This window comes from Drosophila subpulchrella, chromosome 2R (assembly GCF_014743375.2).
Source record: "Drosophila subpulchrella strain 33 F10 #4 breed RU33 chromosome 2R, RU_Dsub_v1.1 Primary Assembly, whole genome shotgun sequence".
Taxonomy (NCBI): domain Eukaryota; kingdom Metazoa; phylum Arthropoda; class Insecta; order Diptera; family Drosophilidae; genus Drosophila; species Drosophila subpulchrella.
Window position 1 is genome coordinate 17414857 of NC_050611.1, and position 15978 is coordinate 17430834.

The following is a 15978-nucleotide window of genomic DNA, read 5'->3' on the forward strand; positions in this document are numbered from 1 at the left end:
CCCATGCCACCATCGTCATCGCTATTTTCATCTCTCGTCATCCCCGACACACAATTCGGTTTTATTAACTCGGGAACTCGAAAAAGAAAGGCGAGTCAAGGAGCCCAGCGATGAAATGAACTGCGCTGCTCTCCAGATGGCACTCTGAAATTGCTTTAAAAAACAAGAAACACCACTCCAACTTCCCGCATTAATCAAGACTCCAAGTGGCTGGTTTTTGTATTTTGCATAATTTTATTATGTTTTATTTGTTCAGTTTTCCCATGATGGTTCTCTTGTTTTATGTTTTATGTTTTTCTTTTTGGTTTTGGTAATTTTCGTTACATTTAACTACACAGACTTAAGGGCTAGAAATTATCTCTGCAGCTGCACAAATCGATATTTACACACAATCATTGGAAGCCTTCCTTTCATCAATCTCCATTTCCTTAGTAGTTTGCCAATGTTTTTTTTTGCATTTGCACATTGCTAAGACAGTTAAAAGTTATGTCCACTAATTAAAAATTGCTAAATATCCCTTATGTTAGACAATTAGTTTATTTTGATTACTCTGTTCGCTTCTTGTTTTCGGTTTATCCCATTTTGATTAACAACTTCTTGCCAAATGTTGCAATGCTTAACTATAGACTTCAGCTCATGCAGCACTCCTAAATTTGTTTGCACACATCCGGCAAATAACCAATGGCCACTCTTAAACGTAATAGTTTATTTATGTACTTTAGTTTAACAAATAATTTATTTACAGCTTAATTCTGAAAGTTTCGCCGTGGAGCAGTGGCTCGAGTAAAACCGAAATTCCTTTAGCTAAATCCATTTTAATCAGTTAAGTGGTTGTCTGTACAATGCAGCATAAATCAGATCGTAAATGATTGAGTGTCTTTGTGTGTGGCCGAAACTAAGTACTTAATCGTAGACTGGGACTTGTAAAAATATGAATTCTAGGTTGAAAATGCACGTCAGTTCTTAATATTGAGCTCGCTGGCAATTCCAGGATCCAAACTACGGATTTACGGGTTTTTCTTTTGTATTTTTATCGGGATCCTTGAAATAGCTCTCCTTAATTTTGCATTACTAGTCTGCAAAGTTAGACTTTATATAATACATGTGTGGCTACGTATGACACTTATACATTAACGAAACACACACGGACACACATACATAACATACATATAAAAGGAGAGTGTTGTATACTATAATACATGCACACCTGTATGCTATATAAGGAGAGAGAGATAGGGTTCTTAAGTTTGATTCGCTTTTTCTGATAGTTTTGGCTTAGGCTTTAGGTGTATGGGTAGTACGTATGTATGTTGGGAGATGCCGTTAGCAAGGTTTTAGGATTAGAAGTAACTAATGTTAGGTTAGGGCCTCCATAACCGGGCAGATCCAGCAGATTCCGCCGATGTCGTAGTTACAAATGCTCGCCAGGGGGCGCTTAACCCATCTACACGATCTTCATATATACACTCGTGTGGAATATCCGATAGCCGCTGGCAATGATTATCATAATCATATGCAGCTGGGACTGCATTGTCTTCGTGGAACCGCCCACATGACCGTGATACATGGCAGCCGGATTGTCGCCTGCAGGAAAGAAATCCGGAGAATATGAAAATGAAATTTGCACAAAAATTTAATTAAAAAAACACCCATATATAGTATAATGTATACATGAGCACACGGTGAAAGGAGTAAAGTGTGAGCTTAACCAACAAAATGCTAATGAGCGTCGTCGCTTCATCGCGCCAGAAACTTATAAATTATGACTGGCACTAACTACGTGGGCACTCTTTGTTTGTGTTAGCCTCTGTCCTCTGTCTCCCCTCTCTTTCTTTCACCCACTAGCCGTCTCTTTCTCTTACCCTCTACCCGTCTCTTTCGCTTTTTGTGTTTATAGCCCTGCTTTAATGGCAGTTTGCCCGCCAAATGGTTTGCTCTGGCGCACCGTGCGCGAGCATTTTTAATCCACATGCTTGCGGCCGTGTAATTTTCATAAATTACTTTTATTGTTTTCCCTCTTAGCCAAACGAAACCAACCAGCAACCGGCTGATATATGAACTGCAAAAGAGCCACCGGATACGGATACCGATACATATAGAGATACAGATACAGATGCAGCTGCCGAGATACAGATGTACAAATATTACAGATACTCAAATGAGCAGTCCTTTGTTTATTCAAAGTTGTAATTTCATTTGGCGGACATAATTGAAATTTCTCTGGCACTGAGCGAGGCTTAACTCGATTGTGCACAGGCCAAAAGCAGGGGTTTTTTTAATTCCACAGTTCATTTAATCATTATTTTATGGTTGCCATACAAGTGGGAATATTTTATAAAGGAAAATATTATGTATTGCACAAATAAATCAAGAGTTAAGGTGCTTTAAGTGAGGCTGTCAATTGGACTTAAATTTTAGTTTGGAAAATATCGATTTCCTGTGTGGGTTTTATATTCTTCCTGAATAAAATCTTTTTAAATTTCATCCCATCCATTGTGTGGAGGACTTACCTTTGAAGATGTGCACCAGGACGCTGGCTGGTTGCGTGTTGCTGGCAACGCAGGTGAAATTTCCCGAATGCTCGCGTCGTGTCCGCTGAATGGTAAGCTCCGATGATTGAAAGTCTGCAACGGACAGCAGTCGATAAAGGGTTAAGACCGGTGAGAAGGGGCTGAAAAACGGGGGGTAACCAGCACTCACCTGGCTCCGTTGACACATTAATGCCCCGATCAATGTCGTAGTTAATCATGCGGTTGTCGTGATACCAGAATATATACTCGGAGGCCTCGGTATTCTGCACCACGCGGCACTGCAGGCGCAGCGTTGATCCGGGCGTTAGGTATCGAATCGGAGGACCCGTGATCTCCGCGCGGGCTTCTAACCAATCGATATTGGATTGGGGGAGAGGAAAAATTACAATCGATAAGCGTTTCAGTTGAATACAATCAGATATTACAAGGAATACCTAAGTAACAGTTATAAAAATATCCTATCCAACTTTGATGTCCTATAAGGTAACTGAACTATAAGTACAATCCCAGATAAACTACATACAATATATCTATCATTTACTAAACATCATACCCAATTTTTATTTAGGAGTTTCACGATAATAAGTTTTTTAACCTATTATTTTTTGATGATAACTATTCTAATATTTCAACTGAGTGAACCACAATGTTAACCAAACCATTACATACTTCAAAATCCTAAGGTACCTTGATTTTAGAATATTCCCCACAATATTGAGCCAAAGCTTTTTAAACTTACTATTTTGCATGATAAGTGGAATCATAAATACAGTGATTTTACAACCAAGTAAACTACAATAGCCATACCTATACAAAAGTAAATAAAAAACAAGGAAGAACGCTATAGTCGAGTACCTCGACTATCAGATACCCGTTACTCAGCTAAAGGGACCAAAGGAAAATGGAGATATGCAAGCAGCAAATGCGCCACCTACCGGCGGTAGACAGATTTAAGCGTTGTGGGCGTTAGAGTGGGCGTGGCAAAGTTTTTTTTTAATCAATCGATAGGTATTGACGAGACCAATACATTTCAGTTTAAATTTTTTATCTAGCACGAAAATTGTGGGCGCCACAGGCTTGGGCGGTTTGTGGGCGTTAGAGTGGGCGTGGCAAACTTTTTTTAGATCAATCGATAGGTATTGACGAGACCAATACATTTCAGTTAACATTTTTTATCTAGCATACAAATTGTGGGCGCCACAGATTTGGGCGGTTTGTGGGCGTTAGAGTGGGCGTGGCATATTCGCGTAACAAACTTGCGCTGCGCTTAAGCCTACGGAATCTAAATCTTAAGTCCCGTTTCTCTATCTTTGATATTTTCCGAGATATCCGCGTTCATACTTACGATTTTTTGAAGTTTGTGGGCGGTTTGTGGGCGTTATAGTGGGCGTGGCAAACATTTTTTTCGGTCAATCGGTAGGTATTGATGAGAACAATACATTTCAGTTAAAATTTTTATTCTAGCATCAAAACTGTAGGATCCACAGTTTTGGGCGGTTTGTGGGCGTTAGAGTGGGCGTGGCACTCTTTTGAAATAAACTTGCGCTGCGCAGGAATCTCAGGAATCTGCATGCCAAATCCCAGTATTGTAGCTCTTATAGTTTTCGAGATCTCAGCGTTCATACGGACAGACGGACAGACGGACAGACGGACAGACGGACAGACGGACAGACGGACAGACGGACAGACGGACAGACGGACAGACGGACAGACGGACAGACGGACATGGCTAGATCGACTCGGCTAGTGATCCTGATCAAGAATATATATACTTTATGGGGTCGGAAACGCTTCCTTCTGCCTGTTACATACTTTCCGACGAATCTAGTATACCCTTTTACTCTACGAGTAACGGGTATAACTATCACCTCTTTTAAAATCCTATCCCATATTAATGTAAGAATGTCTTTAACAATAATGAGCCAAAGCTATTTTAACCTAATATATTTAGCTGATAGCTGGGATCAAAGTTTATAGTTCAGCTTCCATGGGGGTCAAATCCAGTCAAAGTCAAATCCTTTATTATCATGTGACTAAATCGGTTAGCATCTATCCCTGACAGTTATCAGTTTCCCTCAGAGCCCGCCGAAAGTGCCCTACAAATTTATGAAATACATCTGGCAGACAGCCCGGTTCCCAGTTCCCAGTTCCCATTTCCCATTTCGCAGCTCCACTTTCCCAAGGAAAATAGGAAAATTTGTAGCTGGCCTGTCACATCAGTTTCCATGTATGTGGGCCAAAGAGAGTGGCTTTGTTTTTTGGGGTAGCTGCCAAGATGGAGCGGGTTCAAGGGGCAGAAAAGGCCATTAGGCGCAGCACATTCAAAGTAAATTGTTTGTTAAATTCAGAATAATGTGCGTCAGTTAGCCAAGGACAGCGCGATGAGTTGAGAACTTGCTGAGTCGTTGCCATTTGCCCCGAAACAAAGTTCGTTCGGAACTTAAGGGACCCCCCCCCCAACCGAACTTAACCCCTTTTTTGGCCTGACCCCCTATTCTATCCCGAACCCAGAACCCAAACCCAAACCCAAACCCATAACCAACCCATTCCCCCTTTGGCATATGGACATTTCTAATTTCGGCTTGAGCGCATCCAGAACGTAACGAAAATGTGGCAAAAACTAACCGGGCTCAGAACTCATTCGGTAGTCTTTTCACCGGCATTTGTTTACTCGGCAGGAGAAAACCCATCAAGGCGTGAAATTATAGAAAATCACCAGTGCCCAGGCCGAATCACAAATAGAAATGGAAACCAGAAACTGGAAACTAGAAATCTGAAACCGTAGACCCAAAATCGGAGCCGTAACTGAGGCAATTCCGGCCTCTACTTACCGACGACACTCAGGTGCAGGAAGATCGAGGTGGGCGGATGGGTGGACACCTGGCACTCGTAGACGCCGGCATCACGTAGCTGCACGAATTTGATTTGCAGTGTCCAATCCTGCAGGCAAAATAAAAAAGGTGGAAAAAAACAGAGACCAGAAAAATGGTTAGAATTAAAGAACATCGGGCAGGCGGAGACATGAACATTGGCCCGCCTGGCAGTCAATTTGCTGCGCTGCAGTTGCGAAAATATTTTGCAATATTCCGCACTGAATTTTTGTCACGTATCGGCTATTCGATGGTCGGCCTCGCAAAAGCTCACAATGCAGCAAATATTCACCAGGAGGCAAGGAGATGTAGAGATGTAGTGTGCACTGGCAAAATTTGGTAATCTTTACTCGGCTTACTAAGAAATAATCGATATTTTTTAAATATTATCATCAAACATTTTTAGTTACAATACAAAACTTTATAAATATTTAATCCAATAAATAATTCAAAATGTTTAATAACACAATAAAAAATGTTGATTTACTATTTAATAGAGTTTCATATAAATAAATACTTCCTTTGTCTTTATAAGATAATATTCTTATAAAAATAGGGTAATTAATTAAAACATTTTAAAACCACTTTATTATGTGCATTATGCATATATGCATTATTGATATAAATATTTATTTACTGAAAAATATATTATATTTGTGCTCTTTTTTATTTCTTTGCTAAATATTCAGTGATGTAAAAAAACTTTTATTTAAATTTTTGTATTGAAAATATTTTAATCCATAAATATTTAAGTCAACTAATTTATTTTGGGTACTCTTTCATATCCAAAAAACGTATTTATTCCTTGCAGAAGAAGTAAAATCGATTTTGGGTAGCAACAAAAATGTTGTAAAACCATTTCGTGACTTTTTCCAAAGTGTGAGGCATATAATTTCGTATGCAGGTCTCCGATCCGATGCAATCAGCCCCAGCCCCGTTTGCCCGCCCTTTTCCTCTCGCCCCATCAGCAATGCAAATTACTTTGCACAGGACTCACCTCGGAATGCTTCAAGTGCGTGGCACTGAACCGCTCATCGCTGCTGTACGTTGTTAAGCCGACCGTAAGCAGATGATAATCCTTTTTGCGTATCCACGATACCTAAAAATAGATGGATGGTTTGGGATCGGGTTAGTGGGGGTTGGGCGTTGAGATAGGGCGGTGCCATTAGCCAAATACAATGGATTCGTTGGCTTCAAGGACTCCCCGTTTTTTTTCGGGGCTCGAATACTTAACATATGCCCATCCGGACAGGGTCCGAAGATGGGTCCGAGCCCTCTCACTGTCTTGTTCAAATGTTTGCCAATCCATCAAGATGGGACTAGCATGATGACAACGACTTGATGATGATGCAATTTTCAAAAAGGCACACAGATACAAAGCGGTTGGGCAAAAAAAAAAAATCAAAAAGCAATTACGTGTAAGAATTACGACAACAGCAACAATAAACATAATAGCAGATTGATTGATCCGGGGTTCAAAGTTCAAATTGGCTACCTAACTGTAAATAGACAAACAAACAAACAGATGGGCGGTGCCCCCCAACCAAACGCCCCCCCTCAACAAATGGTGGGCGTGTCCCTGGCACCCTCGCCCTTTTTTCATTTTCCCCCACTTTTCCTTTTCTGAGTGTGTCTGAATGTGACTTTAGCTAATCTTAAATGACCATTAATCATTTCGTCATCTATTTTTTTCGCACTTTTTTCTAGCTGATGATGTAGGCACGAACACGAGCACTGAGAGAAATATAGCTTAAACAAATTTATGAAATATTTCACAGCCAAGATATCAAAGTAAATATAGCATATCTTAATATCATTAACCTTAAAAGCCGAAGACCTTGTTGCCAGCGCTTTACCAACTAAGTTAGTCTAGTTTTGTAAACGTCTCTATCTTTAATAATAAATAAATAAATAAATATTTATCATATATAACTAATACAAAGCTTTAAAAAATCTAAAATAATGGGAAAATATTTTAGTGGCCTAGAATAATGCCCTCCCCATTTTTTCCTCTGCACTTTCTGGCAACACATCTATTAGCTGTCCATATGGGGTTATTGCCTGGCAAAGATGATGATTTTGGAGCTGCTGCTGCAAAGGATCAGGCCCAGGCACCTAAGCGCGTGTATCAATCAATTTTCAATTGATAAGGATTTTATTTATTGGCCAACAAAAAATAACGTATAACGAAGTGAAGAGCCAGGGCGAGCAGTTACTTTCAACTTTCTTGCGAGGATTTTACCCAGCAAATATTGACACACGCGCGCTGCAAACTCAGACTGAAACTGCCACAAAATCCAAAAAAAAAAAAAAACGACACACAGGAGAGCCAGCAACTTGAAATTAAGTTGAACGGCAGAGAAATTGTTAAATCAGCTGCGTTTGCCAATAAAAACGAATTACATTCTCCGTGCTTAAATGTTTAATGCGGCGTATACGCAATGTGGCGCAGCAGTAGCAGCAGCATTGGAGGATGGAAAATGGCGAGAGTCGTGGGATTTCCCTCCATCTTCCAACCAAATATCATAATCCCAGTCCCGAGTTACGAGTCTACAGCGAACTTTCAGCTTAGGAAATACATAATATTCCTGCACTTTTGCCCGGCTGTCCAACCGAAAAGAAAACAATATTTCAATGTTGGCGAAATTTGCAATTGAATGGCAAGCAGTCGTTTATTATCAAGATTCTGGCCGGCATATGCTAGCAAAATCTTTCCATATATCTATTCAATACAATCTGTAACAGTAAAATCCGAGTGTGAGGCATAAATTGCGCATAAATTCCGTTTTGGCCCGCAGCTCCTAGACGACGCCAACCGACGACATACAAAACTCTATATCTATATCTATATACATAGATATATGTATTTTTTTAGGATTCTTAGGATATTTATGATGGCAAAAGGGACTGCGACTGTGAGTGCGAGTGCTACGTGTCTGCAAATAAACCATGCAGCTAGCCAGAGGAAAAACACAAGAGTCGAGCAGCTGGAGATGGGAAAAAAACGAAAGAAAAGAAAAGCGGAATGCCTGGGGGTGTGGAAAAGGGTGCCAAGTGAAGCCATCAGGGGGAGTAAAATGTGGCGGCAATTAATCAAAAGCCTGCGAATTCCTTTCCCTTTTGGCAGGACTTTTTATGTGACTGCATGTGTGTGCGTATCGCATAAATCTCAGCCGCCTGTCCTGCCAACGCATGTGTGTGTGTGTGCCTCGTGTGTGTGAAAGTTGGCATCTCCTTTCGAATCCTGCGAATCCTGCGAGAACTGCGGCTCCTGCGGCTGCAGCTGCGGGCACGCAGATAATTGTTTACATTTTACCTTTTTTCAACTGTATGCTAAATAAAAAGTGACGCTTAACTTATGGCCAAAAGCTACAGCGCACACACCACAAATCACTTGTTAGCAAATTTATGGCAAATTTATGCTAACTACTTGTCTGCCACGTTGTACCGCCAACAGTTCCCCAAAAGGTAGGCCATCTGCAGTACAGTGCAGGGCAATCAAATAGTATTGGGGATTTCAAAAAATATAAAAAAAAAACCTCTTAAAGCAAGTTCAAAACTTTTTAACTGTCAATAAAAATTCAAACTAATCAATGAAGTCCCCTAATATTTTCATTTTAGGTTGAAGTTTTTATAAAAGTTGTAATGGTTAACAATTTTTTTTCTTTGGTTATAGCATATGGAAAATATTTAATTTATAAACATTTTAGTCTGTTAAAAATCTATGTATTTAAGGCTGCAGTTTCTAAAAAGATTTCTAATTTTTAAAATTGTTTTAGTTTATAGTGATAGTATACTTTTTAAGATATTATATTATAATATATATAATATATTTGAGTTTCTTAAAATTTATTAAGTAGTTTGATGGTTAATTTAAATGTTTTTAATGGTTTCTTATTTAATTACTAAACTATTCCTTTAAATAATAATATAATTGTTAGAAATTCATTATCTATATTAAATTACATTTTTTTTTAAAGAACATCTAAGTAGTACTATTTGCTAAGCCTCTTCTGTAAATTTGGTTAGCCTGGCAATGCACAAAATGTCGACTTATCGCGGGATCTCGATCTCTGACAGCTGGCCCCATATGCACGATTCCTGGCGATTTCTGGGTAGGATGAGCAGGAGGAGGATGTGGCATTCGCCTGGGGGCTTCGATGGGTTCGGATGATTGGGTAATTGCATGGCTTGGTGGCTAAATCTATGCACAAGCCGATTGCATCGAAGTTTGTATTTACTTTGCTTTTTACCCCTGGCTGGGCAACGCCGTTGAAAACTTTTGATTGGCTTTTGTTCTGCCCGATGTTGCATGTTTTTGTTGCCTGCTATTGACGCACATTTTTGTGTGCTTTATGTGCCGCTGTCCGACCAATTTCCGCTCTGCCACAATCCCAGCGGGCAACTAGCTTGTGCAACAAAAAAACAAAAAAAAAAATTGGAAAAAAAAGAGAGCACAGCAGCAACAACTTTTTCAATGTGAAAAAGTTTTTAACAAGCGATTTTAATAAAATTCTATTTAGAAACTGCAGCGGCAACAGCAGCCATTTTGGTTGCAACTTGTCCCGACCGAACAAATGAACGTCTGTGTTTATATTCATGTGCGGGTGCAGTTTGGCACTCGGCTTAAAAAAAGGCGAGTATTGAGGCAGGTGGAGGGGATGGCCCGGGGAAATCAGCTTTACATTTTATAAAATTTGATTGCTATGCAAGGAAATACCAAAAAAATGTTCCCTTAGTCTTCCAGCTTTAGAAACCCCTGGTATTTCTATTTCAATTTATTTTATTTACCCAAAATGTATGCTTTTAATAATATTATTATTTGTGCCAACACTCCAAAAATATTTTTATTTAAGTACAAAAGCAGAATATAATACCATTTAGAAAAACCTACATATTTATTCAAAGCAGATTATCTTAAGCCAAAAATCAAAACTCTACAAAAGTTTTACTTTGAAATAGTTTGGGGCCACCCTAAAACAGCGCAGAACTTTTTCCAGAAAATACGCTCAATTTGGAGTCGTGCTGTTTGCCTGACTAGCTGCCTGAAAATTTCATGTACCAGTAAATATTTGAGTTGACAACTTTATTGTTCTGCCTGCAACTAAATTCACTTTTCTACCCATGAATTGATTTTTTAGCGGCCGCCATACATACGTAATTGAGAGCAATCGAAACTCAAATCGAGCTCAATTCAGCGGAAATGCATATTAAGTGCAATTACTGCATAATTAACCAGTCACTCTGAAAACACTAATTGCAACTCACACTAAGCGGAATCTACTAGAGGCATAGAAAGTTCGGAAATATAGCAAAGTTTAGATGGAAAGGTGTTGGGAAGTTGGAAAGGAAACTTTGACCTAATGGGATTAACCGATTGGATAGGGAGTTTCAAGGGGAAACCGACCCATTACTCATTCATTTAATAAACACAAACCAAGAGCCCTTGGGGGGATTACAGACCCAACTCTATGCTAATATTTTCCACCAATATTTTCCATATTCATCCAGCCTTGGGCTGGCCCAAACAATCAGCCATTACTTTTGATAAGAGCCGCAGGACAAACAAAGAAAAATTCAAGTGGAAGTGGAAATTACCATAGCCTACTTTTCAGCAGCTGTCAGCGGAGGCCCTGCGTGAAATGCGATTGTTTGCCCACCATGGCACTCCCATTCACAATTCACACTTAATGGGCTGGCATTATATTCGGGACCCGGCCATTGATGATTGCATTGCAATTAAAATAATTAAGATTTTCGAGACGGAGTGGGGGGGGGGGGGTTCGCCAGGCATAAAGGTTGCCGCGGCAGTGAACTCTGACCTCCTCACACTTCCAGCCCTGTGTGGTTTCGGTCTTAATTGTTTTAGGTTGGGGTCAGACCTCTTAACGCCCTTTGTCGTGAGGAGAGAGAAAACTTTATAGAAATGATGAAGCCATTCTGCATACTCGCAAGATGCCTGCTCAAACACAAAAAATCTGGGTCAAATTTAGCCCTTTGTTCGGGACATTTGTTTTAATAAACATTGTGACAGGCAACAGCAGGGGGATTACACTGAGGAAAAAGCATATACAATATTTTTGTTACAGATAAAAAATATTTAATTTAATATGTTAAAATATATAAGCTCAAAGTCAGCCAAAATATTTAAAAATTAATATTTATTTATATTTCTTAAGCCCTATTTTTTCACTGACTTCCTGACTTTTTTCCCTGTGCAGGATCAACATCCAGAAAGGACCCTCCAAGTGGGCTGGCCTCCTCCATCAAGCTGTCGACCAGAATGTCTTATTAGCTGGCAAACAACTCTACGACCATTGTCCTGCCATTCCTGAGAGTCCTGGCCGCCTGTCCTTTCCCCCCTGAACTCGAGTTGAGCTGAGTTGGTTTAATTACGGTTAAGGCTGCCAGCAACAAAGTGATAATGATTTGTATTCATTCAAAAAGGTTTATGGCAATTTTCGAGCCACATTAACTTCTCGGACCGTCGCCCCCAAAGTGGCTGCATTTGAGTTTGCTCTACTGGTCCTATAATGAGCTTAGTCCTGTGTATTTAGTAGACACACTCCCACACAAAGATATTTCTAATTAAATTGGTTTCTTAAAATAGACAGTTTTATGGTTGTCCTCCAATTGAAATGGAAATTGTGAGTGGACAAGGCTGGTGATTTTATGGAGGAGATGTTGCCCTGGCAAAGAATTTATTTGTTTTCTTTCTTGTTGATCACAGTAATTGATTTTAAGTAACATATATTTGGAAACAAAGCCAGAACAAAGAAAATTTAAAGGAAAAAGAAAAAGAAACTTTAATAAAGAATGAAATGGCAAGCTTTACAGGTACAACAAACAAAGATTTAATTTTCTTTCATTTATTTTTTTGTTATTTGTATTGAAAGAATCTAACTAGGAACTAGGTAACTTAAGGCATACATTTCAAAGTTATTTCTATTTAAAACTGATACCCCGGAGGTCTTCAATAAATTATTATATTATTAAGAGTTCAACGATTCCTTCGCATTTCAGTGGTAATTCCATTGGGTAAAAGCAGCTGAGCAAACAAAAAACTCAGACGCAGAAACCGAAAAAGATACCAGGACACAAAGATACAGATATATATATATATGTATCTAAAAAATACATATATTATTTGAGCCCGAAGGTCATTGCAACAATAACCGAGCCTGGCAGTAAAATATTTTATAATATTTTATGTTTTTTTAAGCGACAAAGAGCTACAACATTGTGCCACTGCGAATGTGAGTGTGAGTGTGAGTGGTTGTGTAAAAAAGTCTGTGTTTGCTTGAGGTCCTTGCTTTTTGTTTGTTTGTTGTTGTGCGACTTGAGTGCAAGGGCCTTAAGCTCCTACACACACATAGAGCAATAAAAAATGAGGAACACATAGAGTTCACATAAAAATGGGGAACTGGAACAACAATGTGTATTACTTTGTTCGCCCAACAATTCCACAATGGAATATAACTCATGCAAAAGCACAGGCATTCGCACATTGTGTGTGCCAAATTTTGAGCGAAATTTGTGAAACGAATTTCCAGAGCGGCGCAAACCGAGGTGAAACTATGCAAAAATTATGATTGTTCAGGAATTATGTGTTTGTTTTGATTAAGCCCGGCAGAGCGATGCCGACCATATCCTGTATCCTGTATCCTGTATTATCCTTTGGCCAACCCTCATCACTGTGCTGGCTAAATTATTTGTTTGTTTTTTGTCGCTCCGCTGGCAGGCAAAACTAAATGGTTTCTGTTCGGTTTTGGTTTTTTGGTTTTCGGTTTCGGTTTAGCCTTCACATCTCGGACAAGGGCAATTTCTATTTTATCTGATTTTAAACTTGGCAAATTATATGTGCTCGTATATATACGCATACCTATACGCTGCTGCGATGCCCTGTTTGCCTTAAACATTTGCGTAACCTTTTTTATCTAAACGACTTATCCGATTCGAAGGGCGAAGGCCCCCCCAGCGTTAATTTTCATAAAATACCAATTTCGGTATTTTTATCTGGCCAAGCGAAGGAAAAGTCTTCTCCGGTTGAACAGAAGCTACTTTCCTCACTCTGCCATACAATTATATTTTCTAATCTGCATTGGTGAACATTTTCCTTGAGAATTATAAATAAATTACCTTCTATCTGGGCTGGGTTTTTTTTGGGGACCTGCAAACATTTTCGAGTTTTCAGCATTTAAGCTTTTGGCATTCTCCTTTTGTCAGGAAACGTCGTAGAATCCAGGCATGCTGTGAGCACATTTAATTACTGCCACTTTTCTCTACGAAAACATCCCAGGGACAGGAGGCGAGTCTAGACATTAAAAACGACAATTTATCTAAAAAGTAATTAAGTGCTCAAGTCACACAGACGGGCGCAGGGCAACAGGACAAACATGGGAATCGGCATTGGCAGAGGAAGCGGAATTAAATGGGTTGGGGCTGCAGGTCAAGGGGCAGGGGGCATTGGGACTTTAGCCGGAAAAGCCATGGACAGAACCAAGTCAACTGAAAGTCGCCGAGAGACGTTTTTACGAACTTATATGGGTTACAGTGATTGTCCTTGAAGCGGAACATAACCATCCATGGGACAGAAAAAAGATTTATATTAAACTAAGATGATAAGATTTATAATTTTTGAGTACCACACATACTACGTGACTACATGATGATTAATTTATAAGTCATTAAAAATTTATGGCCCTTAGGGATACAATTTTAAGGTTTCCTAAACAAAATGTTCTTTCTTTATTTATGCACTAATTAAAAGGGAGTTGCATATAAGATTTTTTTTAGCTTTAGCTACTATGTCCATAAGTTACTCCTAAATTATTTACTTACTTCATTTCATTGTCTTTGGGAACTTCAAAAAAAAAGGATATTCGCTTGGAATTGGGTTTTAGGGAGAGCATTGTGTTTTTATCTTTAAAAAATATTTTTAGTGCTTACATTTAAATTAAAATAATATTTTTTAGCACTAATAATAGTTCAAGATATCTATATACTTGTAGAATTCGATCCCATTATTGAATAGGATATTTTAGCAAAAGCTCTTTATTTCCCAGCTTGTGAAATGCCCACTCTGATAATCCCTTTTTCCAGTTACCCCTGTACCATAACTTTTTGCTCCGACTGTTGCTGCTGCTCGAGTGCTGATTTAGTTCAATTTATATGAGCCGGGTGCAACTGGCAAAGCCAAAGGGTTAGGAGGGTCCTTTGGGTGATGGCTGACACAGGACGCAGGACACAGGACACACGTATTTGCTTAGTTTATTTTAAATGCCATTTAAGCTGCTGCTCTCGACTAATACCCTAATGACATATTTTAATGTCCGCCCAGCCACATTCGAGTGTCGTAATTCTTAATTCGAAGTGCTCTTCCCACTTTTTCCCCCCCATGTGTGTGTCTGCAAGGACTTCTGGCTGTTTGTGCCATTTGATTTATGGGCTTTAAATTCGCCAGGAAATTTCCATTTCTGGCGAGGCAGATTTGTCTGCCGTATGCTCGAAAGTCTCTTAATTAATAGCATTACTTTAATGGAAAGTTGTCAACGGCATTTAACAATCAAGGCATTAAGAGTGTGCTTAACTTTAAGGTATTTCGCCTCCACTAATTCGTTGTCATCCCCACTCAAAAAACTCATAAAAGGCAACCACTGCGAAATGGGGGGAGGGCGACAAAAATTAAAATTGCAGCAAAATACCAAAACAAAGGCTCGCGCTCGAGGAAGCAATTCATTTATTTAATGTTTCCTGCATTTTATTGTCGTCCAAAGTGAATTTACGACCGCGAAGGCGCAGACAAAACAAACCCCACGATTCGCGGAAATGTTTAGTGTATTCTTGTGTGTATTCCTCAAGTTAAAAAAAGGGGGCTTTTTAATAGAGACAAAGGCGCGCACCTGACAAAACATTTCGATTGCGAATTCTGCCGCACTGCAGAGGAGTTGCAAATATGGAAATCATTTGGAGGAGAGGTGTACGTTTCCTGTCCACTGAACTGGCACTCGCATCCCAACTCCCAATCGCATTCGCATAATGCCCCGAGGCGCCCTGCTCAAGGTTTTAAGGCTCCACACACACATGGCGAGGGCAATGAAATGAAAGTGCATTTCCCATTTAGACGGAGAAGTTTCAGTCCTCAAAGAGTTTTAAGTTTGCCTTGTGTCAGAGGTGGTACACAGAGGAAATTATAGTTGTAATTGTGGTATATCATTAATGAAAATCTTTGAAAATATATATTATATATACATAGAATCCCTCTGGTTATTTCTTTTAAAGAAGAAATTAGAAGAAATTGTACAGCATCAACGAAAATCCTGAAACCCTGGCTATGAGGAAAAAATTAAGGCATTATGACACCTGCTTAATTTTTGATTAACCTACTAGAATAAAGGTTTTTCATTTAATAAAGTCATGGCGACCTTAGGCTGATTTAATATATAAATCTATAAAATATTGTTGGGTTGAAGAATATTTTTTTTTCGTTTTCATTTTTTTTTCAATATATATATAGTCAGTTAGTTAAAAAAAGCAAGTGTCATAGAGCCTTTATAATTTAAAACTGAATAAAGGTT

General features: G+C 39.1%; 1 protein-coding gene across 1 annotated transcript in view; it reads right to left on the reverse strand.

Moving 5' to 3' along the window:
- Nucleotides 1-252: 252 nt before the first annotated feature.
- LOC119551736 overlaps nt 253-15978 on the reverse strand; it is a 41121-nt gene continuing 25395 nt past the window's right edge. The window contains exons 3-7 of the mRNA XM_037861237.1: nt 6399-6500; nt 5363-5471; nt 2701-2877; nt 2511-2624; nt 253-1584 (exon numbers count right to left, since the gene is read on the reverse strand). Coding sequence (XP_037717165.1) covers nt 1445-1584; nt 2511-2624; nt 2701-2877; nt 5363-5471; nt 6399-6500 — 642 coding nt within the window. The 3' untranslated portion in view covers nt 253-1444. The remainder of the gene's footprint in view (nt 1585-2510; nt 2625-2700; nt 2878-5362; nt 5472-6398; nt 6501-15978) is intronic.